Source organism: Schistocerca cancellata, chromosome 12 (assembly GCF_023864275.1).
Source record: "Schistocerca cancellata isolate TAMUIC-IGC-003103 chromosome 12, iqSchCanc2.1, whole genome shotgun sequence".
Lineage (NCBI taxonomy): Eukaryota > Metazoa > Arthropoda > Insecta > Orthoptera > Acrididae > Schistocerca > Schistocerca cancellata.
In genome coordinates, this window is record NC_064637.1 from 104,137,993 (window position 1) to 104,163,266 (window position 25,274).

Genomic DNA, 25,274 nt, shown 5'->3' on the forward strand with positions numbered 1-25,274 from the left:
AGGACAGTCGCGGGAGGATGCGGCATGGTCACCCTGACAGTTCACACAATGAGGAGACGGAGGTGGACAGTCACCCTCATGGGCATCCCTGCCACAAGTGACACATTTAGCCGCATTGGAACAAGACTGTCGAGTGTGATTGAAACGCTGACACTGGTAGCAGCGCGTGGGTGTCGGGACATAGGGGCGAACAGAAATAACCTCGTAGCCCGCCTTGATGCGCGATGGCAGCTTAACACTATCGAAGGTCAAGAAGAGTGTCCGGGTCGGTACAAGGTCGTTGTTGACCTTTTTCATGACCCGATGGACAGCCGTCACGCCCTGCTCAGCGAGGAAAGATTGAAGCTCCTCGTCAGTCAATCCGTCGAGGGAGCTAGTATACACTACACCACGAGACGAATTCAAAGTTCGGTGGGCCTCCACCCGGACAGGGAACGTATACAGGAGGGTGGCCCGAAGCAGTTTTTGTGCCTGAAAGGCACTCTCAGTTTCGAGTAATAAGGTGCCGTTACGCAACCTGGTACAAGATTTGACAGATCCGGCTATGGCATCAACGCCCTTCTGAATAACAAAAGGGTTGACAGAGGAAAAATCCTTTCCGTCCTCAGTGCGAGAAACTACGAGGAACTATGGGGCAGGCGGTAATACTTTTGTCACTGTTGGCTGGTCACGTTTCCGTTTTTGGGTCGAAGTCGAAAGCGATGGAGTAGAATCCATTGCGGAGGAATCCCCCACGATTGCCAGCGTCTCCGATGGCGCGCTCCTTCCTTGTGGGGACCCTCTCAGAGGGCACTCCCGCCTTAGGTGAATGTTTACACCTCAGGTCACACCTCCCGAGAAACAGACGGAGGGACCAATCGGCATGGTCAGAAGGTATCAGCTCAGGCAATCACCCCTCCCCGGGCCTGGCCTTTACCAGGGGGTACGCGCGTGCCTTACATGTCTACCCAGGGCGGGGACTTACGCGTTACCCCGTCACCGGCTACGCGTGCGAACGCGTGGGTCGGCCTTCAGACACGCACAGGGAGGAAGGAAGAAGAGGAAAAAGAAGAGAGAGAGGGAGAAAGAGGACAGACTGTCTCAAACGCCGAGGCGGAGACCAGAGAAGGCAAGGAGAAGAAGGCAATGAGAAGGCAAGGAGAAAAAGGCAATGAGAAGGCAAGGAGAAAAAGGCAATGAGAAGGCAAGGAGAAAAAGGCAATGAGAAGGCAAGGAGAAAAAGGCAATGAGAAGGCAAGGAGAAAAAGGCAATGAGAAGGCAAGGAGAAAAAGGCAATGAGAAGGCAAGGAGAAAAAGGCAATGAGAAGGCAAGGAGAAAAAGGCAATGAGAAGGCAAGGAGAAAAAGGCAATGAGAAGGCAAGGAGAAAAAGGCAATGAGAAGGCAAGGAGAAAAAGGCAATGAGAAGGCAAGGAGAAGTCAAGGGAAAGAGTAAGGAAGACAGTGAGGTGGAGAAGAGCAAAGAAAGGGACCAACAAAAGGAAGGAAGAAACGAGAAGTGAACAAAAAGACCACGATTATAGGTCGTGAAACCGTCCGTCTCCGGACGCAGGCGCTAACTACCCCCGTGAGGGGGATGGACTCCTTTTAGTCGCCTCTTACGACAGGCAGGAATACCTCGGGCCTATTCTAATCCCCGGACCCGCAGGGGGGGAGCTGTGTGTTATGTAGTCAACAGGAGAGTATTAAAGGTATGTTTTCCGGCGCAACCCTGGAAAAAAAAAAATCTTGGTCCTCCTAAAAAAGGGGGCTGAGGTATGGCTGGCAACCTGCTCTCGGAAAACATTCACTACTCCTAGTACCCCAAGATGGGTAGCGTAACAGGTAATTTCACGTAATATCTGAAGAGGAGGCGGAGACTAAGTGTAATCAGCAGATAGCATATAACTGTGATAGTGCTATACTTGTATATTACTTCATCTTTAACTTATGAAAGCCATCATAAAACCAGAAGGTAATGTGGCAATGTCACTTAAGAAGTAATACCACAATGAGTTGCAATTTGTTGCCTTAATTTGTTGTAATCATCAAATGTACCATTTACATAATATTATGCAGGCTGCATAGGATGTTCAACAAATATCAATGATCATAATAATAATGTAAAAATAACTGCTCAGCTTCAGCACACAAAATATAAGAACTGTAGCTTTATATTTCTACATAAATGAACCATTCAACTTTAAATCATGTTCAACAAAGTATTCAACAAGTGTTAAGATATTAACATATTTTATGAATTGTTTCTGTCGGCTACCAATAGAATTCTATATTGTTACACATGATACAATCAACTTATTTCCAAATCATACTATAATACTGTGGGTAGGAGAGTTACAACCCTTATCACAACACAGATCCCTAGCTTTTAAATTGAAACAGTGTTACTTTTTGTCAATCCCACAATAAATAATGTATTTACACAGGACTGTACAACAGTCACACTACAAGACTGGAATGTGTTTGATATTCTAATTAGCTATTTATCCAACACCATTTTCATTTGAGCCTTAAATATAGTATATGCTTAATTAATTTTAAGCAATACAAGGCAGATACATGTAATTACATAAGGTAAAATGTAAATTATTCCATCTGGCATCTGCAATGCAATGATTTTACTTGAAGTCATCTGGGTTGAACATTCCCTGCAAAGAAAAGGCATATGTTAAATCAAGAAGTAGTGTAAAATAAGTTCAGTTTGGTAACTGAAAATTATAAAAACAAAAACAATAGTTTAGAAAAAGAAGACTCTCTCTTCAAAGTTTAATATTCTGGGGTGACTGTAGTGATGCACAAATCAAAGATCTTTATAAACCAATGGTCACTAGCAGCACAATAGGGTTCATCACACAATCTATGAGCCATAAAAGTAATTCCAAGTACAGTAACTTTTTTTTTAAAGTTAGTTTATCATGACTAGATTGTGGGCTTCAGCTCCTATGATTGACAGAATCTATTGCAATTTTATTTTTTTTTTTTTTACCACCTTTCTGTGTACTTGTGGCGCAGCTATGTATGTACCTGAACCTGAGACACCGTTATAAGGACAATAGCAAATAATAATAATAATGGCCATTAATGGTTGGAAAATGAGAACAAGTGTGTGTGTGTATGTGTGTAATATTTTTTTCTGGCAAACAGGAATAAACAACACACAGTATGACCATAAGAACCATTTCCACCGTTTAAATGACATACTGACATTAAAGTACCAGTTCAATTGTTATTGCCCATCATGTTCCACGTAAATCAAAAATAAACTCAGTTTTCTGATTTTAATTGGCATGTAAGTGTCGACAAATCTAGTTTAAAGAAATTTGTAAAGGAGATGGCACAGAAACGAAACAAACGTGTTGACCTTCGAACATAGATTAGAATTAACTGAAAGATTTGAAAAGGGAGAAACTGCTGCAAATGCTGATTATGGTGTTGAAGTGCAGACTGTTTGGGACATCAAAATGAACAAGCAGAAAATACAGGATTTTGTCAGGAAATGCGATTCTAATTCTGGACCATCCACACGAAAAAGCATTAAGGGATTTACATTTGATGAATTAAATGCTGCTCCTTTTCAACTTTTTAGCCAAAAACAAGCAGGTGTCATTGTTTCATATATACCAAACAAGCTTTTTTTCCATGAAGCTCTAGGGGTCGAGGGCAAATTTAATGCCTCATCAGTATGGCTAACCAGATTCATATGACATCATGAGATTTGTGAGCTTACTGTGGTAGGAGAGTGACTTAGTTCGATGTTGCAGCAGCTGATTCCTTCCAAGAAGAGTTCCAAACATTTGTGAAAGAAGAGAATATCACATCATCATCATCATCATCATCATCATCATCATCATCATCATCATCGACTGATTATGCCTTTCAGCGTTCAGTCTGTAGCATAGTCCCCCTTATAAAATTCCTCCATGATACCCTATTCAGTGCTAACATTGGTGCCTCCTCTAATGTTAAGCCTATTACTTCAAAATCATTCTTAACCAAATCCAGGTACCTTCTCCTTGGTCTACCCCGACTCCTCCTACCCCCTACTGCTGAACCCATGAGTCTCTTGGGTAACCTTGCTTAACCTTGCTTCTCCCATGTGTGTAACAAGACCCCACCATCTAAGCCTGTTCGCCCTGAATGCTATATCTATAGAGTCCATTCACAGTTTTTCTTTGATTTTCTCATTGTGGACACCCTCCTGCCATTGTTCCCATCTACTAGTACCTGCAATCATCCCAGCTACTTTCATATCCGTAACCTCAACCTTACTGATAAGGTAACCTGAATCCACCCAGCTTTCACTCCCATACAACAAAGTTGGTCGAAAGATTGAACGGTGCACAGATAACTTAGTCTTGGTACTGACTTCCTTCTTGCAGAAGAGAGTAGATCGTAGCTGAGTGCTCACTGCATTAGGCTTTGCTACACCTTGCTTCCAGTTCTTTCACTATGTTGCCATCCTGTGAGAATATGCATCCTAAGTACTTGAAACTGTCCACCTGTTCAACTTTGCTCCTCCTATTTGACACTCAATCCGTTTATATCTCTTTCCCACTGACATTAACTTTCGTTTTGGAGATGCTAATCTTCATACCATAGTCCTTACATTTCTGATCTAGCTCTGAAATATTACTTTGCAAACTTTCAATCGAATGTGCCATCACAACTAAGTCATCTGCATATGCGAGACTGCTTATTTTGTGTTCATATATCTTAATCTCACCCAGCCAGTATATTGTTTTCAACATATGATCCATAAATAATATGAACAACAGTGGAGACAGGTTGCAGCCTTGTCTTACCCCTGAAACTACTCTGAACCAAGAACTCAATTTACTGTCAACTCTAACTGCTGCCTGGCTATCTATGTAAAGACCTTTAATTGCTTGCAAAAGTTTGCCTCCTATTCCATAATTTCGTAGAACAGACAATAACTTCCTCCTAGGAAACTGGTCATATGCCTTTTCTAGATCTATAAAGCATAGATACAATTCCCTGTTCCACTCTTAACACTTCTTCATTATTTGCCGTAAAAGATCTGGTCCTGGCAACCTCTAAGAGGCCTAAACCCACACTGATTTTCATCCAATTTGTCCTCAACTAATACTCGCACTTTCTTTTCAAGAATACCTGAGAAGATTTTACCCACAATGCTGATTAAAGAGATACCTAGAAATAACTGCCAACAGTATCCTTGCTTTTAAAAGTGAAGTTCATGATCCTGGACATCCACTGTCTAATGAAAGCATTACTATTTCGTGCACCCTTAATGCTTCTGGTAACCACAGAGTGAAACTGCTACTGATTGGGGGAAAAAAAAGAGCATTCAAGGATATCACAGCTAAGGATCTTCCTGTGGATTAAACAGTCAAAGGAGCACAGACTGATAGTGAAATTTTCAAAAACTGGTTCTACGCACATTTTGTATCCCTAGTTCGGTGATCTCTAGAAGAGAAAGGATTGCCACAGAATGCAGTTCTACTGCTTGATAACGTCTCTTCACATCCTGATCAGAAGATTCTCGTATCTTGACGATGGTCTCATCACAACTACGTTCTTACCTCTTAAACTGTCTGCTGTAATATGGCCAAAGGACCAAGGCATAAATGCATCAATAAAACGGTAGTACCAGGTTGGTCTACTGAGAATACTATTTGATGAGAATGATTGTGGAGGAACATTCTTCCACATATAGAAGAAAGTGTGTTTTCAAGCTTTCAGTGATGAAGAAATAACTGTACACTGACAATGGCTCCAACTAGTTTTGAAGGTGTCAATGACTGATGACTGAAATTTGAATGAGTGTCTGAAGCTCAATGCATGTGAACCCAGCTTCTAGTATATGAGTGACACCAAAATTGTGACTGTTGCTTCACAACGAAACAAAGAGGAGAGTGAATGTGAACGTGCGGGTGAAGACAGTGACCTTGTCAGTCACTGTACCATACTGCAATGTGTTGATATTCTTCTAGATTATATGGGCTGAGGGGATTTTTGTACAATGATATAATTGCTGCAAGAAAAATTCGAAATGCCATGTGAAAAATGTATACTACTCTCAGAACCAGATCAACATCACAGACTACTTTAAGAAGTAAACTGGCCTGTACCTACGCACAGATCTTAGATAAACTTTCAGACAAGGCTTGAGGGCAAGTTAACGAGAGTGAAAGGCAGACAAGAATGTGGAAGAGAGAGTTCTTTTGATAAAAAGGTGGGGCATTAATAGAAGTTGGAAAGGAGTAAATCATTCCAATGTTGGTCTCCAAGACAGAAAAGACTATGGATATACAGGCTGTTTCAAAATGAATAAATGGGTTTTAAGGCTTGGTAACATTTATTATATTTAACTTAACAATTATAAATAATACACCAAGTGAAAGAGCAACTATAACACTTTTTCTTAGAAGTGTTAAATGTCAGAACCATGAGTCGATAGGTGAGTTATTACAAAACCTTGATCTCTGTGTCTATAGCAATTGTTACAACAATGCTGTTTCTGAAGTCAGAGAGATCAGCTGGTAGTGGAGACATACACACATCATCCTTTGTGAACTCCCAAAGGCATGGGGTAAGAATGTGTGTGAACATGAAGGTCATATAAAATTAGCTCTGTCATCCAGTGCGTTGCGGCCAATCCAGTGGTCGGGTACAACATTATTTAACCAGTTGTGTGCTGAGTTAGGCCAGTGAGATGGTGCACCATTTTGCTGCCACATAAAATTCTGTGGTTCAGCTTCTTCCAGTTGAGGAGAGTGTCATAGTTCTAGAGCATCAAGATGAGAAACACCAGTTACAGTTACTTCATCGAAAAAGTTGAGAGGAGTCTCGTTGAAACTGTACCATCTCTTGAGGATTTGCTGACCCCCAGATACACACTGTACGTGTGTTCACATTTCCATTTAGGTGAAATGTCGATTCACCACCGAAGACAACACGATCTAGAAAATCTTCATCTCATGCAGCAAAATTTCATTTGCGAAGTTGGCATGTAAACCGTAGTCTGTAGGCTTTAGAGCTTGTAACAACTGCGAACGACACGGACGAACTGATTTCTTGGGACTACGCATGATAGACCCTCACTCATTCACGATTTTTTTCATTCATTCTTGGTTGTTCCATACTCTTCCCTCTGTGCACGGGTATACAAAGAAATCTGAGCTGCTCTTTCATTTGATGTATTATTTATAACTGTAAGTTGAATGTAATAAATCTACCAAGCCTTAAAACCCATACACTCATTTTGAAACAACCTGTATTATGTAAATCTGCAGACTTTGTTGCCATTTTCATTGAAAGTAAAAGCTTCCGGTTTGTTAGGCCCAGTCACGTTCTTTTTCAATTTCTTATACACAAATGACGTTTTAACCACCGAAGTTCTACTAAACCCTCAGATACCAAACTTTCATAAGATGGTTTTAACATGAGATATATGTGGCTCAGTGGGTAAGTGTTATATTACAAATGCAAAGATCTGACGTTCAGACTTCAAGTGGCCCAGGGATTTATTGCTTCTTTCACCTCTAATAAACAACTGTATCTGTGAAAAGCAACAAGCTGCACTGTGGCCTGGAGTTCAAAATACATTCTGGGTCATCCTCTAACTGTCTGGGTAAGTCACTGCAAATTACAAAGAAAAACAACATATCATCTCTCATGAGCACCTTGCTTAGTAAAGCACTGGTGTCCAGACTGACCTTTAGATTGAGGATGGCCACTCGTTTGTAAAGGTTAAGCTTAAACGACAAATGCCAACTCATAACAGGTAGCACGAAACCCACATTGTTCGATAAACTTATAAAGTGGCCGGACTTACAAACCCCAACTGGCAAAGAGCTGGTTACGAACATACTGAAGCTTAAATGTACCTTCGATGCCACACCTCATTTGGAGCTTCTGGTGAACCTGGAAAACTTAAATCCTGCAAAAGTTTCCTGAACAAAAAACTCAAACACCTGCACAACTATCATCCACCACGGGAGATACCCAGTGCAGAGAACTCGAGATGAAAGATTTGGAAAGGCCTGAACTGCATCAGAGTGAGCACTGCACCAGTGAAACCAGATCGTATCGAGTGCAGCCTTACAGGAGAATACGATGACAGATGTGACTGACGAATATCAGGATACGGAACACCTCATGACCCGTCCCAACTGCCCCAGTAAATGCACCCTTGACAAATTATGCAGGGTAGCAAGGAAGCACTCGTGTAGTCCAATTATGGAGCACAAAACATTTGATCTCTGGCTATAATAAAGTAAAGTTTACACGGTACATAGATAGAATGGTTTGCAGAAGTTTCTTCAGCTCACCAAAATCATAATTTTATTATCACATTACATAAGTCACTGGTTTAATGTACATGAATACTCGCCAATGTAAGTAATACAATTAAGACATACAATGTGTAAAAATATCTTAATTTACAACATTTGTACAAGTTTATCACATTACTCAACACAGAAAGATTTATGATCTTTTAACGATTCTGTGACTGAGTAATCAAATTTTTGCACAAGGTTGTCATGTTATTTTCTTTCAGCAAATCTAATTCCATACTCTCAATGTTTTCACCTGAAATCTATTATAAATTTTCATGACCACTTTCTGTGGAATCTGGTGTTGAAAATTGCTTGCATAAAGATAAACAGTTCATAATTACAGAGGGGACAAAAATGTGTCTTACAATTGACTGTATACACTATCCCAATTACTTATTTTATGTCTTTAAAGACATTGTTCGATATGACAACTGGCATGCAATAGTAAATCAACAACTGGAAGAGTAGAATGAACACCATTTTCAGCTGGTTACTAAGGAGTGTACTTAGTAGAGCAGACTGTACCTATTCTACAACTACACATACAGCCACAGCGTGCAAACCAGTGTTCAATGCATGGCAAATTGTACTTAGTATTAGGGTTTCCCCTTCTTCCATTTGCACAAGAAGAATGACTGCTCAAGAGCCTGTGTGTGCAGCACAATTTGTGTAATGTTTTCTCCACAGTCCTTACAGGAGGAAAGAATAAAGAGCTGTAGTATATTCCTAGATTCCTTAACACTTTTTTTAAAAAATTTGGTAGGTAGGCTTTTGCATGATACTCTTCAATAGTCTGTCAATTTGGATTTTTCAGCATTTCACTGACACTCTTCCACGGATCAGCGAACCTGTCACTATTTGTGTTGCTCTTCTTTGCAATACATGCAGGTACACAGCCTGACGAACAATGTGAACCACTCACAAGGCACAATCAGATGTCCATGTAACTTCATACATGTATACACCATCAGCAGGTACGTAAATTGATTCTGGAATGTTGGACTCCTCTGTGACAGGTAAAATGGCCACCAGAATGCATTAGCATTTTTCACGTTTAGTGCTGTAACCAGATCCAGTAGGCTACATAAGGGATGTGACAGCATCACATGTTGAGTGATCACCGTGAAAGAAACACAAAGACCATGTACTAATATGAGACAGCATTATCAGCACTTGACAGAGCTTGAAAAATGGCCCGATTGTTGGTCTCCATTTGGCGAGTTGCCCACTGTTCGCTGCACTGTAAGGTCAGGGCAGATATAATTATAAATATTCTGGTCGACCACAAGGGAGGAGCGCCATATTGTGCACCGAGCACATCTTAACTGTTTTGCAACTGAGCCTGCCATCCGAAAACAAGTAATGGACTCCTTGCAACACTAAGTCATGCTGCACCACTGGTTGGAGACTAGCAGTAGTCGGACAAGACAGTCACAATCCCACATGTAGGCTGCCAGTAGCAGCACAATACAAATGACTGAGCTCGGAGTGATTCTCTGACTGGGAAGCAAGGACTGGTAACGAATGGTGATATACTGTGTTTGACGAAGAATCCCAGTTCTGTAGTACCCTGGATGACCACTATCCGAGAGTATGGCAGCAACCTGCAGAGGTGTCTCATTCATCAGTGTTTTGGACATGCATTATGGTGCAGTGAGCCACAGGGTACGACTTCAGGTCACAGCTAGTACTGAATCGGGGAACTCTTAAGACACAATTCTATGTCACGGATATCCTGTGTTGTCACATATTCTCTCTCGTGCCACTTTTCGCTGGGACAAAGCTCATCCACACGTACACGTGTCCGTATGAACCGTCTGTGTGATGCTGAGGCACTCCCTCAGCCAACTAGATTTGCATATCTGTCTCTGATAGAACATGTGTAACACCAATTCGGACACAGACAAAATCGCAGTGCCAATATCCGGGACATTGAGGACCAGTTACGACAGTTGTTGGCCGGCTTACCTCAGACAGGATACAACTACTTTATGATGCCCTTACCACCAAATTGGTACACACATCAAAGCCACAGGGAACAATGTCATACTGATAAGAGGGCCCACACTGCTGTGTTCTCTGTAAATTTAATGTAATCTCTGATACAACACCACATACCATCTCAGCCTACAAAGTTTCATTTAATTTCCGCTTCCCCTTGTGGATGTTTCACTATTTTTTTAATTGTCAGAGTATGGAAGACATATTAAAACAGTTATCTGGCAACAGGCTGGGTCCCCTCTCATGCTGGTGTTGAATGACTTTCCCTTCCCCAATTGATCCCTATTTCCTTCAAGAGGAGGAAACTAATACACTCATGCTCATAAATTAAGGCTAATGTCGATACATGGTGAAACAATGCTCTGGTGGGCAGTTTGTCAGTTTAAATCACCTCTGGGTATGACCATGCGGTGCACCTGACCTGCGATTGTTGTACAGTGACGCTGGCAGCAGTCCACATATGCAGGGGTGTGTTGGCGCATGTCAGAGTATGGTGCAGGTAAGTGTGCAGATGTTTTCAGACGTGCTGATGGTGACTGTGTGTTGAAAATGACTCAAAGAACACATATTAATGACGTTATGAGGGGTAGAATACTAGGGTGACTGGATGTTGGTCAAACACAGCAGGCCGTAGCATGGGCCCTGCGTGTGCCACAAAGTGTGATCTCAAGATTATGGCAACGATTCCAGCAGACAGGAAACCTGTCCAGCTGCTACAGTATGTAGTAGTAGTAGTAGTAGTAGTAGTAGTAGTAGTAGTTTTTGGGCGCACGACAGCAAGGTCTTCAGCGCCCGTTCATTAACATACTGAGACGGGTGTCAAAAACATTTATATAAAACGGAACAGAAAACACGGGGAACAATCATTGAAAAATAGCTACAGTATGGGACATCCACAAGAAGAATAATATCTCACCATCAGTGCCCACAGTCGGCCACGGAGTACTGCAGGTAGCTTTGCTCGGGACCTTACTGCAGCCACTGGAACAGTTGTCTCCAGACATACAGTCTACAGATAACTGAACAGGCATGGTTTATTCGCCTGGAGACCTGCAAGGTGCATTCCACTGAACCCTGGTCACAGGAAAGCCCCTAAAGCCTTGTGTCAAGAACACAGTACATGGTCATTGGAACAGTGGTCCCAGGTTATGTTCACGGACGAGTCCAGGTAGAGTCTGAACAGTGATTCTCACCGGGTTTTCATCTGGCATGAACCCGTAACCAGATACCAACCCCTTAATGTCCTTGAAAGGGACCTGTATAGAGGTCGTGGTTTGATGGTGTGGGGTGGGATTATGACTGGTGCACGTACATCCCTGCATGTCTTTGACAGAGGAACTGTAACAGGTCAGGTGTATCGGGACATCATTTTGCCCCAGTATGTCCGCCTTTTGAGGGGTGTAATGGGTCCCACCTTCCTCCTGATGCATGATAACGCACGGCCCCACTGAGCTGCCATTGTGGAGGAGTACCTTGAAAAAGAAGATATCAGGCGAATGGAGTGGCCTGCCTGTTCTCCAGACCTAAACTCCATCGAGCATGTCTGGGATGCTCTCAGTCGACGTATCGCTGCACGTCTTCAAACCCCTAGGACACTTCAGGAGCTCAGACAGGCAATGGTGCAAGAATGGGAGGCTATACCCCAGCAGCTGCTCGACCATCTGACCCAGAGTATGCAAGCCCGTTGTGCAGCCTGTGTACGTGTGCATGGTGATCATTTCCCATATTAACATTGGGGTACATGCGCACGAAACAGTGGCGTTTTGTAGCACGTGTTTCGGGACAGTTTTCTCAACTTATCACCAATGCTGTGTACTTACAGATCTGTGTCGTGTTTGTTCCCTATGTGCCTATGCACAACATTCTGCAGTTATCCTTAATTTATGAGCATGAGTGTAGTTTCACAAGTTAGGATAATTTTTGGCACTTTTAGATAGTATTGGGAACAATCAAATGAAAACAGTTGATTCAGATGGTTGTTGGAAAACAACTGACTCATTCGCTTGTAGCTTTACGTCTCAACTGAATTATTCATTCACTCTTGACTGAAACCAGTCGATGTATGGGAGCAACCAAATGGAAAACAAGTGAATCAGTTGGTTCTAGCTTTATATAGTAGTTGGATTATTATACATTCATTTCTTCTAAGTGAAACCAGTCCGTGGGAGCAACCAAATGAAAACAGTTGGCACAATCCTTCAGTGTTTTTCATACCATGTTTCAAGTGAAAACTGCCTCTGAGCATTGTGCACGTTCCACGTCAGCATCCTGTTGCTGCCAGGGCCGGGGTTGCAACTGGTGCGAGGAGGTGGCGTGAAGGACAGTCACCGCCAGCATAGGTCCCGGCAATGCTGCATTGCACTCTCACTGGCTGCAACCCTAGTTAGCCCTGGCAGCACCAGGAGGCGGCTACAGTGGTAGCGTCACGTGCCTGCCCTAGCGACCGTCACCCTCTTGGAAAAGGGTGAAAAAGTATGGGCGTGAAATCACTCAATCCAGAGACAGAGTGAAAACATTCATGTAACTGGTGAAACTGAAGACACAGTTGACATGGCCATAGAGACTCTCTCATCCGGTTGTTTCATTCGAGTGGAGGGGGGAAAAAAGCCTGAAAAGGGGGGGGGGGGGGGGGACAATTAACTGGGCAGTCAGTTCTTGAAAACAGTCAGCTGTCCCATCACTACTTTTACGTGTATTTATCGGGAGCTGTAAAAATTTTGTGTCTTGGGGGTAAGTCTATCTCATAATTTTTACAAGAATACTAAAAGACATATTGCGTGCTATAACACTAATAACTGAAATTCTATTAATATTGCAATTAACACTTCACAAATGAGTTATTAACTATGAAAGGACAATGAAAATAATCTGGAAACTGTTAGCAGCTAAGGTAATCATTTAAAATATCTACACAAGATGAACAGTTACGTGGATAAATAAACACACTGTGAAACTTCGAGAAAGTTTCCACTTGCAAAACTTTTGCTTACCCTCGCCCTTCGCAATATCGAGTCTTTGGTGGCATCGTAAGGATGATCCTTGGAGGGTATCTCGAGAACAGCTGGAACGGGCTGCGAGTGGCTGTCAATTACGTGTCGAATCATCTCGGCAATCTGGAGAATGTACGTAAATGGTCTCAGATTCTTTAATGTGATGCGCTGTACAGTGTTGTGGCTAAGTGTGAGTGATGTTTAGAGGGGGAAAAAAGGACTGGAGAGGGGGAGGGTAAATTACATGAAAAAGCTTAAAACCTAAATAAATTTAAGACAGTCCTGTAGATATTTACGTATCATTTACTTTTCAATGTATCCTGTTAAGTTATTTATTGCAGAAAGATGACACACGCCATAAACAACAAGTGCCAGCATACAACGGATGACCAAATTCAGACGTTATCAATAGTGAAATATTAACTGACAATGGGTTAGCAGGCAGCACTAATCTCTGTCCCTCCGGGAACTCTGGGAGAGAGCGCAATTTCAAGCAATTTTATGCTTGAACTTAGATCTCTATCTCTACAGTCACTTGCTCGTTTAATCTCAACAGCTTCTTTGTTAACAGCACCCCAAAGTAACTGTAAATATGTGCCACAATCTCTGTGTTGTTACATTCCATCAGATGAGTGACACTGAGGCAAAGTTCTGCAATCACAGTTGCCATGCACAGCGATCTCTCATTGCAGTTGTACCCCGAAAATAATGAAGTGGTCCAAGTCTTAATTCATTCACTCATTTACTGTGTTTGAATATGACCAGTTTGATGCAGCTCCCAACAGTTTCCCTCTCTTCAGCCCGGAGTACAAGCGTAGCACTTACATTTACACCCAACAATGTTCAATAGAAGTTGGACACTAGATGAGAAAATCTGCTGCCTTGCCTTGCCTTGCCTCGCCTCTCTCTCTCTCTCTCTCTCTCTCAATGCAATGTACTACATTAAAAATAAAGCTGCTGCTTTCTCAGCTACATTAATATAACAGCTGAAATATCTTGGCAGCTTAAAACTAAGTGCCATACTAGGACTCAAACCTGGGACCTTTACCTTTTACAGGCAAGTGCTCTGCTGATTGAGCTATCCAAGCACAGTTCCCAACCTGTCCTCAAAGCTTTACTTCCACCGGTCCCTTATCCTTATCTCCTACCTCACAAACTTTGAAATTCAATTCTGGGAACCCCCCTCCCCTATGTTGTTGCCGAGCCATGTGTCTGCAATAACCTTTGTTTCAAGATTGCTAATCCCACAAGGTATGTAGGAGAATCATGGAAAAGTTTTGGAGGTATGATATGAGATACTGGCTATGAATGTGGGCTGTGCTTGAATAGCTAAGTCTCCAGAGCATTTACTGCTAAAGGCAAGGTCACAGGTTCAGTTCAGTCCAACACACAGTTTTAATCTCCCATTAAGTTTCAAATCAGTGCACACTCCCCTACAGTGTGAAAATTCATTCTGGAAACTTAATAGCTGCTCAAGGAAAGCTGTAGAACTGTAAAAAACTAATTAAAGACATTAATTTGATACCACACCTAACTAATGGTGATGCAATTATATCTTTGACTAACACGAATATTATACGATTGATACTTTGAGAAGCTCCTTCGGGCTGAAATAAGAGCTTCTACAGGTTATATCATGTAACTAAAGAATTTTCTGTGTAACTGTGGTTCTGCTTCGCACCACTTCGTGCAGTGCATTCACACTTGTTTTTCTTTCTTTTTTTAAAAATAAGGTACAAACAATAAGTCCTTGCAGTCTGTATGGCTAAATATTAATAAATCAATTCAAAGCAGCTTTTCGCAACATAGTTTGCCCATTAACTCCTCATTTGGAATACCTGCTACTATGTTTTTATATTAATTCTACCATAATTACAACGTGGAGTTATTTTGTTAAATGTTCTTGAAATTAAGAACACTAACTGGGGCAAAAATAAGCCATCTACTTTCATTGCATCTGAGTAAGACCAGTTATTTCTGAGAAATGTTAAAATATACATTTTCAGTACTAGCTGCAAATGAACAGCTTCACTTGGACTTTTTTTTCCATTTGTTTTTGAACTGGAAAAAAGAGTGCAATTAATCATTTTACCTGTATAGTATTTAACTCATGCAAATTATGTTATTATGAACCAGAGTTGGTATTTTGCTTTGGGGACAAAGATTAATAAGTTTTGTAATCTGCCAAGCACAAGAACACATACTGTACAATAGTTTGTGTGAGAAACACAATTCTTATTCTCATAAATTCATTCCAAAACACTGGTATGATGGCCCTTGTGCTTTATTGATAAACTGTATGTTACCTTTATCATAAAAGGGAGCTGTTTACAGCTAAACAGTACAAAAACTGACTTGCCTTTTCTTTTACAGTTAATACTGCCACTTCTATGCTGTTTTTTGCAAGACTTTTTGCGAGGGAATACTGAGAACATTGATCCAATTTCAGAATTCTGTTGGAAAGCTTAAGATTTTGTCTTCATTCATCATTATATGCATGGATTTAAATATCCCTTCCCCCATTCTCATAATATGTATTCACTGATTTTTTTTGTTGAACTATATGAATTTTCTGTCACTAAAACTGTTTGTTCACACAATCTTTCATTGTTTACATGGTTTCACTCTATATACCAATGCACTTTCTCAATGAGTTGCTCCTGTGTCTTGACCATGCTGCACAACTCATCAGTTAAGACAGATCTCCTCATTCCCTCTCTCTCTCTCTCTCTCTCTCTCTCTCTCTCTCTCTCTCTCTCTCTCAGTTTCAACTTGGTGCCATCTGAGTTTCATCTGTTTCTCAAATTGAGTTAATTAACACTGAAGTTAGCCAATCAGGCCATTGCACGCACAAATTCAAGTGGCCCTCCAGAGATGGTTTCACCAAACATGTTCTTATTTGGTTTCCTACAACTGAACAAGACAGCAATACAAGAAATGGATATGGAGTGGCACCAAGTTGAGACTGTATGGAGGACAATTGGTGACAGGGACCCAGGGCATGAACCTGAACCAAAAGCTGGGCAGCCTTGTGCACTGTCATCTATGCAATGAGAACAACAGACATTAAATGTATCTAGTGGCTTGTTTGAATTGGCATGTGCAATGGCCCAAATGGCTGATTTCACAGCTAATCGATTTGGAAAAGACACAACATACAGAATTTTTTTTCTTAACAATTATTTCTCAGTATAACCTACACTACAACACCTTCAAAAGCTTTTCAGACTGTTTCAGACCACCCTGTTATTGATTTGTTTGTCAAGCTCATAATTTATCTGAAATCAGATCATTACCATATATGAAAAAGTGGCCGAATAACTATAAAGAGGTAGTTATGCTGCCAAATAACGGCAATAGCCAAAACCTGAGATAAGAATTTTTTTTCCATTGTCCACGTAACAGTGAAACATAGTTGACGCAACATGTAAGGTGAAAGCCACTGTGCCACATTGCCACTTGTGCACAGTGGTGTGATTACATCTAGTCACCAGCTAACAGGCTGGTCAAGGAGAAAATCTTATTCAGATTAATCACTATGTAGTCAGTTTGTTTAGGAGGATTGATACTCATAGCTCTTGTAATACTCTTTCTTATTAATGACAATATTATGATGAAAATAACAGGCTGCTGCTCACCATATAGAGGACACAATCACAGACAAACATAACAGAAGTACTGCTTAACATGGTCAATAAATACATATTTTGTGTTAAGCCCCTACAATTGTACCAAACCCAGCTGAAATAAACGGCAGTACTCACATTCTGGTTAATCAGTATGATGTCAATATCATCTCTCCTCACAAATCTCTTGAAGCATTCCTCTATTTCACCAACACTGGTGTCTGTGAACAACCAACACCACATTAAGTAACCTGTTACAAATACTTTTTACAACACAGTAAATCTTACAAAAGCGACTACAGAAAAGGAGGAAAAACGTGACAAGTAAAGACTTCAACTGAAGGCATTATACTGGGCGTTCAACAGTTCAATGCACAAACCGAAATATTAAGTAGGGGTCGACAGAAGCGTCCGATCCCACGCGTCGGCTTTGGCCCATGACGTAAGGATGTTGTCGTGTGTGACGTCATGACGGCGCGGAGTTTGGTTTGAGTGTGGCTGTCTACAGTTCTGTTTTATCTTATTTTATTTACTTTTCTGATCTGTTCGTTCTATCCCGTGAAATTTTTTTTTTTTTTTTTAAGACAAAAAACACTAATCAGCTACTGAAGCATCTTTATCTTCTATGGGTTGCAGGGGTTACGACCCCTGGGGAGGTGGGTGGATATTCATGCATGGCTGTCTTCACTTACATGTTGTAGCTACGCAAGGCGTCTAAATTTGTTTATATTTACTTTGCCCCCCCCCACCCAAAACACCCCATTTCCCGCGCTTGTCCCGTTAGTGTCATTAGGCTTCTTGTGGAAAGTGAGTGTGTTTGTTTTTGTTTCCACCATATTTGTGACGTCATGGGTCAAATCAGACAGGCGGGATTGGACACTTCCGTATTTCCTTAAGTAGCACCAACAACAAATATATATTGTTAAAGAAGCAGGTGCCAGAAGTGCACATGGAGTGAGTTCAACATGCACATAAACAGTGACTCAAAAAAAAGTACCTTCTTTAATTATCGAACATCGAAGTCGGTTTGAGTTGTATAGTGTTGCGGCATCATGACATTCAAAGTGAGTCAGTAAATGGCATATAATGCTGTAGCACATGCCTGACAGTTTCAGTATGTAACACTGAACACTGCATGTAAAGAGCACTGCAAGACAAACGTTGTTTAACAGTGCAGCTGAAGGCAACAGTCAAAGAGCTTGGCGAATTAACCAAAAAAATTTCCCGACATGAACATGTTCACATTATCACACCTTTACAGACATCCACAATCAACTGAGCAATATTGGCATATTGGTGGTATGCAGGTCAAATGCAGGCAGGCAACGAACAGTGCGTACGCCAATGTTTGACGAAGACACATTATTATGTGTTGAGGACAGGCTCAAGGCATGAATATGTGCTATTGCTGCCAACTTCGGTGTTCAGCACGGTTTAGTATAGGGTGTGTTGCAAGAGTACTGGCCCTGGGACCAGATGACTATTCCCCCCCCCCCCCCCCCCCCCCTCAGCTCGAGTTTGTATGCCGATTTCTGCAACAGGCTACAAGTTTGTACACAAATTCCTGCACAAGCTAACAAACACCTTCAGTTTTCTACGGATGAAAGTCAATTTACATGCATGCAAGTATGGGTAGATAAAAAGCCACGTAAGTTATGTGAGGTCATCGGAGACACTAGTATTGTGGATGACTACTTGCTTGAGTCCTACATGTCTTCTTGACTGGTGGCCAATAGAGAATGTTCTAGCAAGAGCAACTGCTGATGTTACTGGAGGAGGTACCCCTATGTGTCAGTGAGAGGATGTGGTTCCAGCACGATGAAGATCAGGCACACTTTGCAGAAACAGTACATGCAGCACTGACCCCACTTACTGGCTACGGAGGACCAGTACATCGATGTGCTAGATCCCCGACCTCACCCCATTCCCCTGTGGAGCCACAGGTGTTACTTGCAAGAACTCTCAAAGCGGCCCCACGTGTAAAAAACATGTAACATACGGAAATAAGGAAGCGTCCGATCCCGCCCATCTGCTTTGACCCACGACATCACAAATATGGCTGAAACGACCATAAACCACGATTCCAATACGGCGCATATAAAGTCGGAACGCACACATTATGAGGACGAAAATACATCAAGAAACAAACACACACACTTTCCACAAAAAGCGTAATGACACTAACGGGACAAGTGTGGGAAACAGGGTGTTTTTGGGTGGGGGCAAACTAAATATAAACAAATTTAGACACCCACCCCCATACAAAACCACACAAAACGACGAAAAAAACCGACATCACAAAACTCCCCAAATACCACTAAACACAATAGCATCTGGAATCGGACACTTCCCTCGACCTATATAGCCCAACAGCAGCTCCGGATCCCATAAATTAGGGTCAAACACTTCCCTTGGCCTATATAGCTCAAAAACATCTCCTGATACCAATATCATCATACACAGCCACACATTGGGATCAAACACTTCCCTTGACCTGCACCCTGTTAATTTTATCCGTAATATCCATTCCTGAACAAAAACAACAACCAATTAATTTGAATAAAATTACCACACGATGTACGGCGAACAACACTAAATTAATCTTCACACAAAATCGTTAACTCACTGAAACGAATTCCACTACAAAACACAGCCGACACTCTAACAATTCTGGATAATGAGCAAAAGCAAACTCAGCCCATTACACCACACAAACGAAAACCTGAACATACCACCAGAGAACACAACAAATCACAACACGACGACATCTACAAACACGCCACACTCACAAACCAAACTCCGCGCCGTCATGATGTCACACACGACAACACCCTTATGTCACGGTTCAAAGCCGACGAGTGGGATCGGACGCTTCTGTCGACCCTAACATACTTCCCATCAAACACGGGACGTCCTGCTGCATCGATATTGGCTCTGCACTTAAGTTAATGGCATTCATTTCAAGCATTTACTGTAAGACTGATCAGAATAATAAAGAACTAGAACACATTTTTGTGGTGTCACCACCAGACACCACACTTGCTAGGTGGTAGCTTTTAAATCGGCCGCGGTCCGCTAGTATACGACGGACCCGCGTGTCGCCACTGTCAGTAATTGCAGACCGAGCGCCACCATACGGCAGGTCTAGAGAGACATACTAGCACTCACCGCAGTTGTACAGCTGACGTTGCTAGCCATGGTTCACTGAGAATTACGCTCTCATTTGCCGAAACGAAAGTTAGCATAGCCTTCAGCTACATTTGCTATGACCTAGCAAGGCGCCGTATTCAATTCATATTGAGATTCTATTAATGTATCATCAAGAGCAATGTTCTACAAATGTGGATTAAAGTTAAGTATTCCAGAAGCTACGTACTTTTCTTTATAGCATTCATTACGTATCCTGTTTCAGACCTCACGCCAGCCTGCGTGAGTTTAAGTGCGTGCCTTTCGGCTTCCTCTCATTGTGTCTAGGCTGTCTTGTCTAGACACAACAGTTTTATTCTCAGTCACAGTCAACAACCTCCTGGACACTCCGTACTAGATATGCAGTTCTGGCACCTGGTTGCTAAATGAAATGTCTGTCTTGATGTCTCCATTGTATGTACAAGTTTGGGTATTGAATTTTGAACACCTTGTATTAAGATTCTGTGGCGGAATTTTAGTTTCCACCTAAGTATTTCTAAAAACGTATCTTCAATGTTACCTCCACAACTTTCCTGGTAGATAAGACTGAAACATCCTGTACTGAGGAAATGAAAGTTGACTCTTAAAGGATTACATATGTTGTTGTTGTTTTGGTCAGTCCTGAGACAGGTTAGATGCAACTCTCCATGCTACTCTATCCTGTGCAAGCTTCTTCATCTCCCAGTAACTATTGCAACCTACATCCTTCTGAATCTGTTTAGTGTATTCATCTCTTGGTCTCCCTCTATGATTTTTACCCTCCATGCTGCCCTCCAATACTAAATTGGCGATCCCTTGATGCCTCAGAACATGTCCTACCAACCGATCCCTTATTCTAGTCAAATTGTGCCACAAACTTCTGTTCTCCCCAATCCTATTCAATACCTTCTCATTAGTTATGTGATCTACACATCTAATCTTCAGCATTCTTCTGTAGCACCACATTTCGAAAGCTTCTATTCTCTTCTTGTCCAAACTATTTATCGTCCATGTTTCACTTCCATACATGGCTACACTCCATACAAATATCTTCAGAAAAGACTTCCTGACACTTAAATCTATACTCAATGTTAACAAATTTCTCTTCTTCAGAAACGCTTTCTTTGCCATTGCCAGTCTACATTTTATATCCTCTCTACTTCGACCATCATCAGTTATTTTGCTCCCCAAATAGCAAAACTCCTTTACTACTTTAAGTGTCTCATTTCCTAATCTAATTCCCTCAGCATCACCCGACTTAATTCGACTACATTCCATTATTGTCGTTTTGCTTTTGTTGTTGTTCACCTTATACCCTCCTTTCAAGACACTGTCCATTCCGTTCAACTGCTCTTCCAAGTCCCTTGCTGTCTCTGACAGAATTACAATGTCATCGGCGAACCTCAAAGTTTTTATTTCTTCTCCATGGATTTTAATACCTACTCCGAACTTTTCTTTTGTTTCCATTACTGCCTGCTCAATATACAGACTGAATAACATCGGGGATAGGATACAACCCTGTCTCACTCCCTTCCCAACCACTGCTTCACTTTCATGTCCCTAGACTCGTATAACTGCCATCTGGTTTCTGTACAAATTGTAAATAGCCTTTCGCTCCCTGTATTTTACCCCTGCCACCTTCAGAATTTGAAAGAGCGTATTCCAGTCAACATTGCCAAAAACTTTCTCTAAGTCTACAAATGCCTTTCCTTAATCTAGCTTCTAAGATAAGTCGTAGGGTCAGTATTGCCTCGCGTGTCCCAACATTTCAACGGAATCCGAATTGATCTTCCCCGAGGTCGGCTTCTATCAGTTTTTCCATTCGTCTGTAAAGAATTCACAATAATATTTTGTAGCTGTGACTTATTAAACTGATAGTTCGGTAATTTTCATATCTGTCAACACCTGCTTTCTTTGGGATTGGAATTATTATATTCTTCGGATTACATATATGTGAAATCAAATAAATAATTCACAGTATTAACCAATTATGAAACCAGAAGTACGCATGATTTTCATACAGAAGTGCCTACAAAGATTCTATATCAGAAAAGTGTATTAACCAAAAATAATCTTCAATGAACTGCCCGCGAAAATACAAAAATAAATACATGGTTTATTTAAGAAAGAGCTGAAGAAGATACTAATATCTAACTAATACAGTACTGAAGAGCCATCACCTTCAATGAGATGTGCTAATTTGTTTTGTAATATATGTTTCGCTATGTCTTTCATATAATAAATGTTTCTGCCGCTTTGCTGTTTCTGGTTCTGGGCAGCTGCATACCCATCAAGCCATCAGAGCATGTCAAAGAGCAATAATGATTGCACAAGTGAAATTAACTGTGTGTAATGGTCTGAGTGCAGCAGCAGTCTTACCACCCCCCCCCCCCTCCCGCCCCCGTCTCTGCCTAGCATTTGAATACGTTTATTTTTTGTTTCCTCACAAATGCTACACTTTTCACTGTAGACAATAATGTGTTGTAAATATATTCATCTTCCATTTAACAAATAATATAGGTTTTTAAGTTTTCTGTAAAATGTATTGATTTAATTGGAAAAGTAATATTGGTGGCAATTTGTTACTCTTGCTTTCATGTAGGTGTATCAAGGTTTAAGACTGCTGGAAGGCAATGATAAAAGTTTACAGAACCTAACAAAGGGTAGTATGTTGTAACACACTACTGTAGCCAAAATACAAACAGGAAAGTTGCAACTATTGAACATCTATGTAACTCTGCATCACAAAAATCTCCATGGATGATGCGTTTTCAATAACCGCAAATGGTGCAAAATCGAATATTTTTTTCCTTAGAAATAGGGGGCGAATAATGTAAAGATAACAATCTATCTCACTAGTTTAAAAACCATGCATTTTGGTCTGTAAAATAGCACACTGGATATGAAGGGGAGAGAAGCTGTATATCTTACACGCTCCATTTGAATGTTGTGGAATGAATTATTTATATTGTTGATAGAGTAATACATTATGACGAAAAAATGCAGTTGTATCGTTTTCCCGGTAACGTGATCTGACCACATACGACACTAACAGCACGCTATTACTCTGCCAATGCAATGGAATACGAACTCTCATTTAATAAACTATGGGATATTATTACCATTTATTTGAAGAATTTACGTACTTTTGTCTACCACCATGAAGTTAGGGTGTCTGCTTTTATTTACTTCTCCAACTCCTCCGAGAAGAAAGCCAACGCAAGTGTCCTAAAAACGAAAAACAATAACAACAGATGTAAAAAAAAAACAAAAAATAAATAAATAAGCGAGACATCCAGCCAGGTCAGAAATCGTACCTCATCTCCAATGACTGAGACGAGTTTTCCTTTGTAGGCTGAATGTAATGCCATTTTACACAAGCAGTTCACGTAAACCGTACAACACTTAAATCACGCCCCCAAGTCAGCTGATCAAGCAGAGGTTATTACTGACTCAAAGACTGCCATTAACTACGGCCCCCTATATTAATTTACGAGGCCATTGATACAGAAACTTCGTAACTGGAAGCTACTTGTCTTCCCTTCGATCCAGAAACACTATGAATGAATTTTAGCGCAGTTTTCTTACAAACACAGCTAAATTTTATTCACAACGTGAGATGCATCGATTCCGTTTTTACATCGATACTCTCAGACACCTTGGTGTGAACATGATGTAACTTCGTGAAATTAAGTAAAGCATAAGTAAGTTGTTCTTGTGTAATTTAGACCCCAAGACACTATACGAGCGTTTTACGCTAGTCTGCATACTTACCTGGTATTAATCTCGTCGAAAGTAGACGTTGCGGTGTAACTATTTCTTCGCGTGTGCGGTTATCATATTAACATTTGTGTGATCGTTATTCTCCCAGACTGATTCTCCAAATCTGGCATAATTAATTAAAAATCCATTCTTTCTATATCTGCTATTTTAATAAATAACTTTCACTGCTACTTTCGAGTCAACAAGTCGTCCATTCTTTTCATCGTTACATGAACTACATTAAACTACAAAATTCAGTCGTTCAGTATGGAAGAGACTGGCATACTAATCTAGTCCATTCTCTGTCTATTACAACATGCGTCTGTTGGTAATATAATAGTTCTTTGAAAGTCTGCGCAGGTAAAGCTCTTTGCACACAACAATGCCCGCGAATGTGATGTATATTGACGCCACGCTCAGTATCGATGACCACATGGTCAGCTATCGATTTTGTGACAATCAAGAATATTAATAGCATTGTTTCTCAATTCACTCGCAGCAGTTTGAGCTGTCCTCTTAGATTCCTGCTTAACCACACACTCCTAAGTCGTTACATATTCGGAACTAAAGACTGAAATATTTGTGATGAGAAGAAATACAAATTTTATTGCAGCTCGTTTTAGTCGCAGCATTTAAAACTGTAATCTTTGGTTCCAGCCTAACTACACACTCGGAAATTGCCACATATTCGGCAATAAAAAGCCAAATATTAGTGAAAAAGCAGGATAGGAATTTTATTACTGCTCGTTTCAGTCGCAGCGATTAAGGCTGCATTCATAGCTTCCTGTATAACCACACGCTCGGGAAACGCTACGCATTCGTAAATAAACAGCAAAATATTTGTGAAAAGGAAGAGTATGAATGTTAATGCTCCACTTTTCACTCCCAGCAATTTAAACTGTTCTCTTATATCCGTGTCTAATCACACACTCGAAAGGCGGCACATACTCGGGAATAAAGGGCAAAATATTTATGAGAAGGAAGAACATGGGTTTTATTGTAGCTCGTTTCACTCGCAGCAATTTAAGATGTCCTCGTAGGTTCCTGCCTAACCACACATTTGGAAATCGCTAAGTACCGGTATTTATTTCATCCTTCGATCTCAGATCAGACTGAATGTAAATAATATGCAATATTGCAGAACATACTCGTATTACATTCATAAGAGAGTAACAGAACGTGTTAACAACACCAACATTGAAAAAGTCACATGTAACGGGATGCGAACCAACAACTTCCGACTCCAGCAATCACGATGTTATTCATGTGACGTTTAACTCCGGTATTGGCTATCATATTCCATCTTGAAGGTTTGTATCGTTGATGCATTATTAACTAACATGTAATGATAACGGTGATGTGTTTGTAATAAAGTTTCAATGTTCCGTTGCACTGAAACGACATGCTGC

General features: G+C 41.0%; 1 protein-coding gene across 1 annotated transcript; it reads right to left on the minus strand.

Annotated features, from left to right (window-relative positions):
* Window positions 1-1,995: 1,995 nt before the first annotated feature.
* On the minus strand, window positions 1,996-23,713 carry LOC126109615 (V-type proton ATPase subunit F 1). Its single transcript, XM_049914658.1, has 5 exons — window positions 23,421-23,713; window positions 23,250-23,331; window positions 17,077-17,159; window positions 13,313-13,435; window positions 1,996-2,648 (listed from the first exon to the last, which is right to left on the minus strand). Exons 1-5 carry the CDS (start codon window positions 23,472-23,474, stop codon window positions 2,619-2,621), a joined length of 372 nt encoding a protein of 123 aa, XP_049770615.1. The 5' UTR covers window positions 23,475-23,713; the 3' UTR covers window positions 1,996-2,618.
* Between the last annotated feature and the right edge of the window lie 1,561 nt (window positions 23,714-25,274).